At 37.3% G+C, this 16,051-nt stretch overlaps 1 protein-coding gene across 2 annotated transcripts in view; it reads left to right on the top strand.

The window, feature by feature from the left end:
* The window catches only part of PCCA (propionyl-CoA carboxylase subunit alpha), a 473,714-nt gene that overhangs the window by 248,290 nt on the left and 209,373 nt on the right, over positions 1–16,051 (top strand). For both annotated transcript variants that reach the window (XM_024578839.4, XM_024578842.3), the window contains exon 16: positions 358–433. In XM_024578839.4, the coding sequence (XP_024434607.2) occupies positions 358–433 (76 nt within the window). The remainder of the gene's footprint in view (positions 1–357; positions 434–16,051) is intronic.

The raw sequence follows: 16,051 nt of genomic DNA, 5'->3' as shown, positions 1-16,051 counted from the left end.
GTGAAGCTTAGAAACCACAGAGACATAGGGAATGAGAAAACATCTTGTCTAATCTTTCACTACCCCAGATGTTTCATTATCATATCTTTCCTTATATATTTTTATGCTTATTTTTGTTTATCTCAAATAGCTCTCTACTCTGGTAGTGAAAAATAGGAGAAAAGTCTGAAGTAGCATGACTCTAATATTTATTTACTTAGAAAAATCTTAATTGACATACTTAATATAAACTGACCCACTGTGAAATTTGAAAGATTATGGGAACTCTGTCATGAAATATTTTAATTTTTAATAGGATGAATTTTTTGTTAGATGGTATATGTATCTGTATAAATCTTTTTGTTTGTTTGATTTTAGCTAATCACATATGGTTCAAATAGAACTGAAGCACTGAAGAGAATGGAAGATGCACTAGACAATTATGTTATTCGAGGTAAAAACAAACATTTGAGATCCTGTTATCCATCCAGTTCAAGAAAATAGCTTGAAGATTTACTAATTAGGGAATTTGATACAATATTTACTTACTGTGTGTTTAAGTGGAATAAGAAAAGCTTGAATTAATTAAACTGACATACTAGTTTAGAGTAACTTTTATTTTCTTTAGCAATCCTATACTTATATATCTTAGATCATGTTTTATCAGATAAATTTATGAGCTTCCCTAGATGAACATTTAGTATTTTATACATTACATGTAAAATAGTTCTTTACTCTGAAGACTGCCAGTGCACTTTAACAGAAGATTTGTTATATTATTGTCTTTGTTTGTTTTTTTAGGTATGAAACTTGAAAATGTATGGAGATATAAAATATAGTGGCTTATAGTTGACTAATTTGAGGGTAGAAAGAAGAGGTCTTTGCTTCTATGAATCAGAACCAATATAGAATATTTTCTAGCAAATACAATTTTGTGACCTCATTTATATACAGGATAGTTCTAATACCTGACAAAATGTGATTCTGTCAGCCTTTGGGGTATGTAGTGATAACCAATTTAGTAACAGCCATTACATTTAAATAATTAAAACAAAGTTATAGTTATTACCCTTAAGGAGTAAATTGCATCCTAAATGTTATTAGCAACTTTTCATTCATAATGTAAAGATCACTTTACTTTAGCCCAATGTAAATTATCATCAACTTCAAAATAATAGACTTTAATATCAAATTTAAAGTGTAAAATATAAATTCACTTCGAATTATGAGACTTGTGTACGAAAGACCACATATAAACAATATTGAAAGCCCATTTAGGTCATTCTCAGTACTGTGTGCTGGATTATAAGCTTTCGTTGCACCCTGGTTGCTTCTCCAAAGCATTTACCATAACTGTAATGAATGAGTTAGTTGTGTAATTAATTGCTGAATGTTGGATTGTCTCATAAGAATATTAGGTGCATGTGGGCAGTGATGGTGACTATCTTATTTACTTGTGTATTTCAAGTGCTTAGAGTGCCTGACACATGGTAGGTGATTGATATTTACTGAATGAATTAAAGAAAGATTGAGTAATAACTATGCCTATTGCAAAGAGTTTCTAGTAAACTTGGTGTGAAAATACGTAAAGATAAGTATTGTATAAATAGGTAGATGTCTTAATAGTGGAGTGAAAAAGTAGAGTGAGGATTCTAAGGTGGGGATGGTGTGTTTTTCCTCAACTCCTCCTTTTGGTCCTTTGAAAGTAACATGGGTACTGATTTTAGGACTCATAAGTGGCAGCATTTTTAAGAAGACTGGTAACTTACTGTGGAGCTGAAATAAAAGGGATAGCACAATCAGGAGTGTGACTTGCTATTGTCTTTTGGAAAAACAATCTGGCATTAGATGTAAAAATAAAAATATATACCCTTTGACGTAGCTGTTCAGGTTTGAATATTTCAGCATACATCTTAAGGGTAGATCATGTTCCTACAAAACCACAATACCAGTATCACACCAAAGGAAATTGAAAGGAATCTCATAATATCATCTAATGTACTCTCCATATTCAAGTATCCCTAGTTGTCACCAAAGTGTCTTTTTAAATCTTTTTTAACCCCACACACAGTCTAGTCAGAGTTTACACATTATTTTTTGTTATGTATTGTTATGATCTTGCCCTCTTTGTATTTTGTATCATTAATATTTTAGAAGAGTCAGGGAAGTTTTCTTATAGAATGTCTTGCATTCTAGACTGAAGTTCCAGTAATGTTCCAGTGAATGCACTTGGGAAATGAACTGGAAAGCTGGGGGTTACAGTTGCAACGTGATTTATTTTGAGTTGGTGATTTTGAATGTGGTGCAGTTATTGAACACTAGATGATTTTTTGGTGTGACTGTGGGACTAGGTAACTAAAGCTGAAGACTAGTTTGTTTGGAATGAGACCCTAAAACCTGAGTGGTGCAATCATCCTCACCGGGTGACATGAGTTAGGATTAGAAGGAAGGTCATGAGTTGGTTAACATAAATTCTATAGTGAATGTTGGGTTGTGGCAAGGATGTTGACAGATGACAGAATTGAAGAAGATTTTATGACCAGATAAAGTAAACCTTAAGAAAATAGGTTTTTCCAAGGATTAGAATAGGTGATATTTTGGAAGAGGCAGTAGATCACAAGGAGGTGTATGAGGGTTCCTGGAGAAGTGAGGTTCCTGAGGGCACTGAGGCCTCCAGGTGAGGCAAGGAGGTACATGGATTGTTCTATGAAGATAATGAAACAATAGACTTGACTGATGATAGAGCAGGAATCTCAGAAGATGTTGTGGGATGGCTTAGAAAAAAGAGAAGAGGTGTTCTGCAGTGTTGGGGATAGTTGGGTCAGCTGAGGTTCCAAGGATGAGGGATGGTCAAAGAAGCTTATACTTCTGGTGATGAGGGCAGAGTCCCAGCAATACCCTGGAAGAAGGTGAGCACTTGGACTCAGAGTTATTCTGAGGGGGCTGGGTCTGTACACTTCTCAAAGTAACTCCTAAATCTATTTACTTTTCTTTGGCCCTGCTGTCCTGTGCTACCACTGCCTATATTCCTGAATGGCTTCTCTGTAACTACTCTTTACCTGCATCAACCCATCCTTAAGTGTGGACTGAATAAACTTTTTAAAGTATAAAACCAATCAGTTATCACTTCCCTGCTAAAAACCCTTTATTTTCTTCCCATTTCCTTCACGGTCCCATTTCCTTCATGCAGACGCTTTAGTTTCATTTACACCACTTTTGCTCATGCCTCTTTTTTCCTACTCCACTATTGCTATGCTCTCTCCACCTGAGCACCTTCATAGTTAGGCTATTGTGTAAACAGCTGTAACAAAGGTAATAAAAGATACAGTGACCAAACAGAGATATAGTTTAATTTCTCTTCCATGTAATAGTCCAGAAGAGGTGTTGTCAGGGACTCTTGCATTCATAGCAAATGGTTTTCATTTTGAGGTCCAAAGTGGCTACTTTCATGACCATTGCCAGGCCTCATTAGGAAGGTAGCAGGGGCAAGGGAGGCCATGTTCACTTTTTTTTTTGAATTCAAGGCATAACTTAGAAGACATCCTCTGTTTTTGCTACTGTGCTATCGGCGTTTAGTCATATGGTCAAACCTAGCTGTTAAGAAGCTGAAAAATGTAGCTGATATCAAGTGACCATATGTTAAGCTAAAGAGTAGAATTTATTTTATTAAGGGAAGGAAGGGAGACAGATACAGTGGACAACTAGGGAAATAGGAATATATACATGCATCTGCTCATTTGTGGAAAAAAAACACCTACACAAGGTCACCACTAATAAGATGGGGTACCTATAAAGAGGGTAGGGAGAATCTGGTGGGAATGATTGGGAAACATGAAACAAAATACATGGCATGAAGAGAAGAGACTTGTTTGATTATATATTTTTGTATAATTCTGACTTTTAGATCTGTAGTAGTATTTCAAAATCAGTAAAATCATTAATATTCTAGGAGAAAAACTCAAAATGGAATGCAGACAGAAATAAATGGACAGGAGTCTATAAATAATATACGCATGCTGAAGGAGAAAAAAAGCAAACCTTAGTAGTTTTAACAATATTTTGACTGATATACTTAAGCTAAAGACAAAATATAAACAAACATTAAATTCTAGTATTAGGTTTGTTTTTCCTAGTTCATAAGTTAGCAGTTCTGAAACCAGTTTATGTATGTTCTGGGATTGAGGAAAAAATATAGATAGATAGATAGATAGATAGATAGATAGATAGATGTGTGTGTGTATATTGTTTTTTCTTGGTTTATTTTTTTGGGGGGGTGCTGATAAGAAGAGACAAGTTTCTCCATATCAGAGAAGGGAGTTACATATGTGGGAATGGATAAAGGTAGAATGACCTCTATGGTGTTGAAATGAAATTAGATAGAGGTATTAGTAGGAATTTTTAATTTTTACACAGATTGAAAAATAAATGTTATTGGGTATGTGTGTTTGTACATGTGCATGTATGTGCACATATATAAACATATTCTGTAGCTCAGGGTTTTTCAACTTTCTCACTATTGACATCTTGGAGTAGACAATTATTTGTTCTGGAGAGCCTGTCCTGTGCAAGATGGGATATTTATCAATGACCTTGGTTACTACCCACACTAAATGACAGTAGCATCTCCTCAGTTGTGTGTCATGGGAGGCAATCACCCTTAAGTGAGAACCACTGCCCTGCCTACAGGTTATAGAAACATTGACATCCATAGCAATGAGCACAACACACACCTAGGTCTTGTTTTCTAAACATCATTCTCTGATTTCAGGAAGATTAAAAAATGAGCCTGAAATATCTTGTATAAGAAAATAATTGAGTGCAAAAATGATATATCAAAAAGATATAGGAGCCAGAATTAAGAGGCTCCCTGGCTACTCAGGGAAAACTTCAGCAAGAAAATACATAATACGATAATATGGGAAGGAAGATGGCGGCGAGATAGGTGGGAGCAGAGTCCACTTCCCCTCGGCACCAGTGAAACGCCTAACTGATCTGAGGAACAGAGCGAACAGCCAACGGTATTCCAGCATATATGAAGATCGGAGACCAAAGATAGAGGATATTGAAAGATCAGACGGTAAGAAGAGTGCTTAAGGGCAATAAGGTCCCTGGAACCAGCTTGGGGACCAGGGCGGCTGAAGCCTCTGGCCGCAGCGCAGGGTCTGCTGCAGGATTCTTGGGAGAGAGCCAGGCTGGGCTGTGTGAGAGGCCAGGTGCTTGTTTGGAGCAGGGGGGGTTGAATAGGAGGAATTTCTCGAAAAGAAAAAGAAAATAGAGGCACTCAGCAGCTGTTTAGAGAACTCTCCGCAGCAGCTGTGGCCTCTTGCGTCCCTACCCCCTCAGCCCCTGGACTGTGAACACTGGATAAGCAGCTCCAGCACACACCTGAAGCCAGGTTGGCACACACCCAGATCAGTGGATTGGCGCCCACACCTGAAACCCTGGGTGGACGCGTACTTCGATCAGCAGCCTGGGTGCCCAAAACTGAAATCCCGGGTGGGCCTGCAACCAGATCAGCCACCCGGCTGCCTGGGCACACAGGCCCAAAGCGCCCAGGTGGGTGCATACCCCAAACAATGGCCTGGTGACCACACCTAAAACCCTGGATGGGCATGCACCTCAATCAGTGGCCTGGGAGCCCACAACTGAAATCCTGGGTGGGCGCACACCCTAATCAGCTACCTGGCTCCCCGGGCATAGAGACCAAAAGCCGGGGATCAGTGTGCACCCAGATCAGCAGCCTGGCTGACTGAAGGGAGAAAAGTGAAACCAATCCCTACACCAACCCCTTCCTGTTTCACCAACAGGAAAACCAGCAGAACTGACCTGACCAGTTTAAAGCCAGTAGAAGACTTTTTAATTTTTTTCTTCTTTTCCCTCCTTCCTTTCTGTCCTTCTTTCTTTTTTTATTCCTTCTTCCTGCCTTCTTTTATTTATTTTTTATTTTAATTTTTGTTAAAATTCCTTCTTCTTATCTTTCCTCTGATCTTTTTTATTCCTCCTTCTTTACTTCCTTCCTTCTTTCCTTCCTTCCTCCATCCCTCCCTCCCTTCCTCCGTTCCTTCCTTCCTTCCTTCCATTCGTATTTTCTTTCTTTTTCCTTCCCTTCTCCTTTTTTTTTTTTTTGTTTCTTCTCTCTCCATTTCCCACAGGTGAGACAATAAAACCAGGAGCTCTGAAAAGACCAGAATTAGACCCTGCTGGACCCATAAATGTCAGCTCAAGACCAGTGAGCTCAGGAGACTACAGGGACGGCACCACTGAATCCCACTGGCATTCTCCATAGAAGTGCATACCATAAACTCAGGGAGTCAGAATCAGAGGCTAACAAGAAGAGTCTCACAAGCAATGGGAAGAAAAAGAAATGATCCCCAAATGAAAGGACAGGAGGAAGCCTCAGAAAGAATGATAAATGAAATAGAGGCGAGTCAACTATCAGATACTGAGTTCAAAGCAATGGTTATCACGAAGCTCACTGAGCTCACAGAGAACTACCAGGAACTACAGGGAAACTACAATGAACTCACTGCAAACTATATCAACATGAAAAAGGAAATACAAACTATCAACAAGGCCAAGAGGAAATGAAGAATACAATGTCTGAACTGAAGAACACAGTCAAAGGAATCAAAAGCAGACTTGATGAAGCAGAGGATCGGATCAGTGAGCTGAAGGACAAAGTAGAAGAAAACACCAAAAAAGATAAATAAAAGGAAAATACGCTCAGAAAGAATGAAGAGGGATTAAGGGAAATGCAGGACAACATGAAACATAATAATATCTGTATAATAGGGACAGGAGAAGGAGAAGAAGAAGAGCAAGGGATAGAACACCTGTTTGAAAAAGTAATGATGGAAAATTTCCCTAATCTGAGGAGAGAAAAAGTCACCCAAATGCAGGAAACAGAGAGAATCCCAAGCAAGAGGAACCCAAAGAGGCCCGCTGCAAGACACATCATAATGAAAATGGCAAAATTCCAAGACAAAGAGAGAATCTTAAAGGCAGCAAGGGAGAAACAGGAAGTAACATACAAGGGAGCCCCAATAAGGTTAGCAACTGACTTCTCAATGGAAACGCTCCAAGCCAGAAGAGAATGGCAAAAAGTATTCCAAGTAATGAGAAACAGAGGCCTGCAACTAAGGCTACTTTACCCACCAAGACTCTCAACAAGATAGAAGGCCATATAAAGAACTTCCCAGATAAAAGAAGTCTAAAAGAATACACCTCCACCAAACCAGCTCTGCAAGAGATGCTAAAGGGACTGCTTTAAGGAAAGGAAGGAAAAGAGAAAGAGAGAGGAACACAGGTAGGAAAAAATGGCAACGAATAACTACCTATCGATAATAACCTTAAACGTAAATGGATTAAATGCTCCAATCAAAAGACATAGAATAGCTGAATGCATAAGAAAGCATTACTCACACATATGCTGCCTACAAGAGACGCACCTCAGGACAAAAGACCTACACAGACTGAAAGTGAAGGGCTGGAAACAAATTTTCCAAGCAAAAGGACAGGAAAAAAAGCAGGGATATCAATACTCATACCAGACAAAATAGACTTCCAAAGAAGGGCCATAAAGAGAGACCCAGAAGGTCACTTCATAATATTCAAAGGAAGAATCCACCAAGAAGACATAAACATTGTAAATATATATGCACCAACATAGGAGCACCCAAATACATAAAGAAAATCTTGGAGGACTTCAAGAAATATATTGACAGCAACACAACTATATGAGGGGACTTTATCACCCCACTGTCAAAATTGGACAGATATTCCAAACAAAATATCAACAAGGATATTGTGTCACTTAACAGTACACTAGATGCGATAGTTTCAACTGATATATATAGAGCCTTTCATCCCAAAGAAGCAAAATACACATTCTTTTCAAGTGTCCATGGAACTTTTTCAAAGATAGACCACATGATAGGACATAAAGCAAGCCTCAACAAATTCAAGAAAATTGAAATCATATCAAGCATTTTCTCTGACCACAAGGGACTGAAACTAGAAACCAACCCCAAAGGAAAAAACCCAAAACACTCAAAATCATGGAGACTGAATAGCATGCTATTAAACAATGAATGGATCAAGAACAAGATTAGGGAAGAAATCAAAAACTTTCTGGAAATAAAGGAAAACGAACTCACAACCCAAAACTTAAGGGACACAGCAAAGGCAGTGCTGAGAGTGAAGTTCATAGCAATACAGGCCTACCTTAAAAAGATAGAAACATTTCATACAACAACTTACACCTACAAGAACTCGAGGAACAACAACAAAGACAGCCCAGAGCAAGCAGAAGGAAGGAAATAACCAAGATCAGAGAAGAATTAAATGACATATAGACTAAAAACACAATTCGAAGGATCAATGAATCCAGGAGCTGGTTCTTTGAAAAGAGAAACAAAATCGACATGCCTTTAAGTAGGCTCATCAAGAAAAAAAGAGAGAGGATCCAAATAAACACAATTAGAAATGAAAGAGGAGAGATTACAACTGATACCACAGAAATACAAAGGATTTTAAGAAATTACTACAAAGAACTGTATCCCAAGAAATTTGAAAACCTAGGTGAAATGGACACATTTCTAGAAAAATATAATCTTCCAAAACTGAATGAAGAAGAAGCAGAAAACCTGACCAGACCAATAACAGCAGAGGCATTAGAAGCAGTAATCAAAAAACCCCCAACACACAAAAGCCCTGGACCAGATGGCTTCACAGGAGAATTCTACAAAGCATTTAAGGAAGAGCTAACCCCTATCCTTCACAGACTAGTCGAAAAAATCCAAATGATGGAAGACTCCCAAACTGTTTTTATGAAGCCAGCATCATCCTAATCCCAAAACCAGATAAAGACACAATGAAGAAAGAAAACTTCAGACCAATATCGCTGATGAACATAGACGCTAAAATTCTCAAGAAAATATTGGCAAACTACATGCAGCAATACATTAAAACCATCATCCACCATGACCAAGTGGGATTTATCACAGGGAAGCAAGGATGGTACAATATTTGCAAATCAATAAACATAATACATCACATAAACATCAGCTAAGACAAAAATCACATGATCATATCAATAGGTGTGGAAAAAGCATTTGATGAGATACAGCACCCATTTCTGATAAAAACACTCAGCAAAGTGGGAATAGAGGGAGCATTGCTCAACATAATAAAGGACATATATGGGAGACCTACAGCCAACATCACACTGAATGGACAAAAACTTAGAGCTTTTCCACTAAGATCAGGAACAAGACAAGGATGCCCTCTCTCACCATTCCTATTAAACATAGTATTGGAATTCCTAGTCACAGCAATCAGAAAAGAAAAAGAAATAAAAGGCATCCAATTTGGAAAGGAGGATGTGAAACTGTCACTGTTTGTAGATGACATGATATTGTACATGGAGAATCCTATAGACTCCACCAAAAAGCTACTTGACCTAATAAATGATTTTGGCAAAACAGCTGGATAGAAAGTCAATACTCAGAAATCAAAGGCATTTCTGTATACGAAGAATGAAACAGCAGAAACATAAATCAGGAAAAAAATCCCATTTGATATAGCAACAAGAAAAATAAAGTACCCAGGAATAAACGTAACCCAGGAGGTAAAGACCTGTACTCAGAAAACTACACAACACTGAAGAAAGAAATTAAGGGAGACACAAACAAATGGAAGCATGTACCATGTTCATGGATTGGAAGAATTAACCATCAAAATGTCTATACTACCCAAAGCGATTTATTGATTCAATGCAATCCCTATTAAAGTACTCACGACATGTTTCACAGATACTGAACAAACATTTCAGAAATTCATATGGAACCATAAATGACCCTGAATAGCTGCAGCAATTATGAGAATGAAGAACAAAGCAGGAGGGATCACAATACCTGATATCAAACTGTACTACAAGGCCACTGTAATCAAAACAGCCTTGTACTGGCTTAAAAACAGGCACATAGACCAATGGAATAGAACAGAGAGCCCAGAAATAAACGTAGTCTTTATGGTCAATATTTGACAAAGGAGGCAGGAGAACAAAATGGAGCAAAAATAGCCTCTTAAACAAATGATGTTTTGAGATCTGGACAGCTATGTGCAAAAAAATGAAACTTGATCACCAACTGACGCCATACACAGAAATAAATTCAAGGTGGATAAAAGACTTAAATATAAGTCGTAACACCATAAAAGTCCTTGAGGAAAACATTGGCAAGAAAATCTCAGACATTCCATGCAGCAACATCCTCACAGACATGTCCCGTAAAGCAAGGGACATAAAGGAAAGAAAAAACAAATGTGACCTCAAAATAAAAAGCTTCTGCATGGCTAAAGAAAACAGCATTAAAATGAAAAGAAAACCAACAGTATGGGAAAACTATTTGCCAATGATACCTCAGACAAGAGGCTGATCTCCAGAATATATCAAGAACTCACTCGACTCCACTCCAGGAAGACAAACAACCCAATTAAAAAATGGGCAAAGGACTTGAACAGACACTTCTCCAAGGAAGACATACAGAGGGCCCAGAGACACATGAGAAGATGCTCAGCATCACTAGCCATCAGAGAGATACCAATTAAAACCACAATGAGGTACCATTTCACACCAGAGTGGCCAACATAAACAAATCCACAAACAAATGTTGGAGAGGATGCGGAGAAAAGGGAACCCTAGTGCACTGTTGGTGGGAATGCAGACTGGTGAGGCCACTGTGGAAAACAGTATGGAATTTTAGTTTCAGAAAACTAAAAGTGGAACTGCCCTTTGACCCAGCAATTCCGCTGCTGGGATTATGCCCTAGGAATCCTGAAACTCCAATCCAAAAGAACCTGTGGACGCCAATGTTCATAGCAGCACAATTTACAACAGCCAAGTACTGCAAGCAACCTAAGTGCCCATCAGCAAATGAGTGGATAAAAAAACTATGGTATATTTACAGAATCGAATTCTACACAGCAGAGAGAAAGAAGGAGCTTATACCCTTTGCAACAGCATGGATGGAACTGGAGAGCATTATGCTAAGTGAAATAAGCCAGGCGGTGAGGGACAAATACCATATGATCTCACCTTTAACTGGAACATAATCAACAGAAGAAAAAAGCAAACAAAATATAACCAGAGACATTGAAGTTAAGAACAATCTAACAATAGCCAGTGGGGAGTGGGGAGGGGATAGTGGGGAGAAGGGATTACAGGAACTACTATAAAGGACACATGGACCAAATCAAGGGGGAGGGTGGAGGTGGGGGAGGGAGGTGGGTTTGGCTGGGGTGGGGTGGAGGGATGGGGAGAAAAGGCATACAACTGTAATTGAATAATAATGAAAATTTAAAGAAAAGAAAAAATATACATAATGCTAGCATTTTATTAAGATCCGTGGAATAAAATAAGGAACCGTGAGTGCTTACTGATATATATGTGTAGGAAAGATAAACGAGGAAGTAGGCAGAGCTTTTTCTTATGGTAGAGTTTTAAGTAATAATAGAAAAATATAGAATTTTTCTATATTTTATATTTTATTTTATATTTATAATTTTTCCAATATAGAAAAATCACCCATGGAAAATGCCAATTTGTTTAGGTAAGAAACATTAATAATGGATGCTAAAATTAATGAGTGAAAAAATTTTAAGTATAATGGGATAATAGTACCTTTCAAATAGAAAAACCTAACTTACCCAAATAATCAAAATTTACATAATTGGTAATGGGACAGATCAACAACATGTACTTCTTGATATATACTGAAAGGAAGACATCATTTTTGTGACATTCTTTTCAAAAATGTATAATGTGAATATATTCAGAAGAAAACATCAGACAAACCAAATTGAAAGACAGGATACAAAATAAATGGCTTGTAGTCTTAAAAAAGTGTCAAGGTCAAGAAACACAAGGAAAAGTGGATTAACTTGTCTAGATCAAAGGAAACTGAGGACACATGACAGTTAAATGCAATGTGTCATCCTGGATTAGTTCCTGGACCAAGAAAAATTGTGTTTTCTTTTGTAGTAAAGGACAGAAATGGTACAATTGCTGACATTTGAATAAGGCCCATAGATTAGATAATGATACTGTTATCAATGTTAATTTTCTCATTTGGTCATTGTACTGTGATTACATTAGAGACTTACTTTGGTTTTTACCTCAGGTATGTAGATATTAAGTGCATCATGTCTGCAACTTACCCTAAATGTTTAAGAGGAAAAAAGTGTGCGTAGAAAGAGAGGGAGGAAAAGAAAATGAATGATAAGTAAATATGGTAAGTTAACATTTGTGGAATCTGGGAAAAGGATGTGTAGTAATTCTTTGTATCCTACTTTTTGTGAGGTTCATACAATTTTGAAGTTACTTGAAAATAAAATGTTTTAAGAATAGGTGAAGAGGGGCATGTAGCCTCCTCTCCCCAAAGCTAACATGTAAGGAATAAAAACAGGCATTTGTGATTTTTACTTATATAAGATCATCTGACTAATTCTAAAGGATAGAGAGGTCTAAAAACATATGTCATGAAGGACAGAAAAGGAAGGACAGTTTACTCTCTAGTTTGCTAATTGTTTGTAAAGTTGTTTAAGTATAATTTTTTTCCTGAGTCATTTATGAACTTTTGCTAAAATAAAGAATCTTTAGAGCAAAAATATAATTTAGTTAGAGTTCATTTCTGTGTTCCCATGAACAGTGGCTTTTGGCCTCTGTTTGATCCTGGCAGTGAGCAGAGCCAATGTCTGGCCAGTGTTTTGGAAGCAGCAGGCAGTCACCAGAAAGCTGCACCTAGGGGTCCTCTCTTCTGTGGGCCAGTCAGGGTTTCTCACACAGATGCGGCTTCATGAACTCTGGCAGAGGTCATCCTCAATTCATAGTCTAAAATTCAGAGTCATGATTTTTATGAATATGTGATTAATACTATTGTTAAAATTATAAACTAAGTCTCAGAGAGTACCTCTACTTGCTAATTGTTTGAACAAGGATCAGTTTAAACAATATTGTCTTTCCTGGAACATAGAAAGAAAGTAAACTAAGTACAAAATGGTAAATTTCAAATATGTAGGATGTCTTTGATCAGTTCAATGATTTTTTCCATTTATCTTTTGAGCTTTTAGGTATAAAATAATTTTTTTGATTACTCCTGTTTGGCTAATGGTTTTGGGAGCAGTTGTGTCATGTAGATTTTGATCATCTGACATTAGCCATTATTTTACCTTATAGTCATTAGGAAAGAAAAACATAATGATTTGACTTCAAGTAGTAATATGTAATATTATATTCAGAGAACATTAAAGAGAAAATGCTTTTGTGTATTAATTTTACTCCTGAAACAGCATTTATCAAGATAAAAGTGTATATTTTCATGCTGCATTTATTAGTCAAGTAGAAAGATTTTTAAAAGTCCTGTTGCTTTATTTCTGTGATTGAATGGCTCTGTTCTTTGATACCCAAAATGTACATTAATAATTGCTTTTAAGTCTTTTGAGTTATGTTATCTAAAATCAGTAATTTTTCAGCTTTGCATATGAATAAAAATACAACATACCATTTATCTTATAAAACTGTATACATTTTAAGTTTTGAATGTCATCAGTGGGCATCAGAAAATAATCTTGTTTTTGTTCAATATATCATTAACTATTTCTGAAAGCTATGTTATATTTTACTGAAGACGGAGTCTGATGCCAACTATTTTGGCATTAGTTATACAGAGAATTAGAAAATTTACACCAGTGAGGGCTGTAACAAGAAAATCAGTAAAGTGAAATATGAAGTGTATAAAATAAACAGTATTGTTTGTATTTAACTGGAGGAGGTACGGATAAAAATCCTGAGTTAGACTGCCTTTCTAAGTTATTTACTATTTATGCAAAAGAGCTTATAAATCAAAACATTCAGAATTGTTAATTTGCACATAAGAACACCTTTTTTTGGAAATAAAATTAAAGCTGTACCTTGATCTAACTTTCATCCTTTCCTGTAAATTATTCATGAATAATTTTTTTTCATTTCTATGTTTTACACTGTCCACGTCCATTCTTCTGTATGTACGTTCTAATCTGACTGCTATTCTGACCTCATCATGTAGGCATCATCAATTTTATCTCACAGGCATCTCAGATTAAACTTGCCCCAAACTTTCCCTCTCAACCTGTTCCTCTTTTTGTAAGGGCATCTTCTGTCATGTAGAGCCAGAAGTTTAGCTGTGCTTGACTCATCTCCCTAATTCTTGTTAGCCACTATGTCACCAAGTCCTGTCTACTTTCTAAATCTCTTTCAAGTTCAGCTACTTTTCTCCTTCTGTATTGTCCACACCCTAACTGTGGCCCTCATGAAGCCTTGCCATTATTCAACAGGTCTCCTGCAGTTGTCTGCTAATTGTTTTCCCATCTTCTGTCTTGCCCCTCCCAAACCCCCTTATTAGTAGCAAGTTGAGTGATTCCTGGAATGTACATATCTAGTCATATCTACTCTATTTAAACCATTCTGGTTGCTCTCAAGGTAAAGTAAAATCTTTGCATGTCTATCAGACCCTGAATACCCCTGTTTGACTTTTCAGGCACACTGTTCTCTCTTTTGCCTGTACCCTTTGGCCATGGTGTCCTCTCCGCCTCAACCTAGAAATACCTGGTGGTATCCATTTGCATTTTACAGCAGTAAAAATTCCTACATAATTTAAGTTCTTCCCTAATGTTACCCATGTTTGTATCCTTCTGCATCTTTATTTTGTTTCCCAGCCAGGGATTTTAGTGTAAGTCAGAAATACTTCTCTTTTTCTGGAAAATCACACCTGTCATTTTCTGTGCATATATATCTCTCTGGCAGGCTATCACCATTTTCTTTTCTTTTTTAAAAAATATATTTCATTGATTATGCTATTATAGTTGTCCCATTTCCCCCCTTTATTTTCCTCTGCTCTGTACACACCCTCCCACCCGCCCCCCTTTAGTTCATGTCCATGGGTCATTCATATAAGTTCTTTGAGTTCTACATTTCTATACTGTTCTTAACGTCCCCCTATTTTCTTCCTACTACTTATGCTACTTATTCCCTGTACCATTTCCCTCCATCCCCCATTCTCCCTCCCCTTCCCCGCTGATAACCCTTCATGTGATTTCCATTTCTGTGATTCTGTTCCTGTTATAGTTGTTCACTTTATTTTTGTGTTTGATTTTAGGTTCAGTTTTTGATTGCTGTCCATTTGTTGTCATTTTATTGTTCATATTTTTTTTCTTTTTCTTCAAGAAGTCCCTTTAACATTTCAAATAATAATGGCTTTGTGATGATAAACTCCTTGAACTTGACCTTATCTGGGAAGCACTTTATCTGCCCTTCCATTCTAAATGATAGCTTTGCTGGATAGAGCAATGTTGGATGTAGGTCCTTGCCTTTCATGACTTTGAATATTTCTTTCCAGCCCCTTCTTGCTTGGAAGGTTTCTTTTGAGAAATCAGCTGATAGTCTTATGGAGCTTCTTATGGAACTCTTGCTGCTTTTAAGATTCTCTCCTTATCTTTCATCTTGGCTAATGTAATTATGATGTGCCTTGGTGTGTGATTCCTTGGGTCCAACTTCTTTTGGACTCATTAAGCTTCCTGGACTTCCTAGAAGTCTATTTCCTTTGCCAGATTGGGGAACTTATCTTTCATTATTTGTTCAAATAAGTTTTCAATTTCTTGCTCTTCTTCTTCTCCTTCTGACACCCCTATGATTCAGATGTTGGAACATTTAAACTTGTCCTAGGTGTTCCTAAGCCTCTCCTCATTTTTTGAATTCTTGTTTCTTCATTCTATTCTGGTGGACTGCTTATTTCTTCCTTCTGGTCCAAACTGTTGTTTTGAGGTCCAGTTTCCTTCCCTTCACTGTTGATTCCCTGTACATTTTCCTTTATTTCACTTTCACACCCTTCACTTTTTCTTCTATTTTGCTGCCGTACTCAACCAATTCCCTGAGCATCCTGATTACCAGTGTTCTGAACTGTGCATCTGATAGGTTGGCTATTTCTTCATCACTTAGTTGTACTTTTTCTGGAGCTTTGATCTGTCCTTTCATTTGGAC

This window comes from Desmodus rotundus, chromosome 13, assembly GCF_022682495.2.
Source record: "Desmodus rotundus isolate HL8 chromosome 13, HLdesRot8A.1, whole genome shotgun sequence".
NCBI lineage: Eukaryota > Metazoa > Chordata > Mammalia > Chiroptera > Phyllostomidae > Desmodus > Desmodus rotundus.
This window is presented reverse-complemented; position numbering and strand designations above follow the sequence as displayed.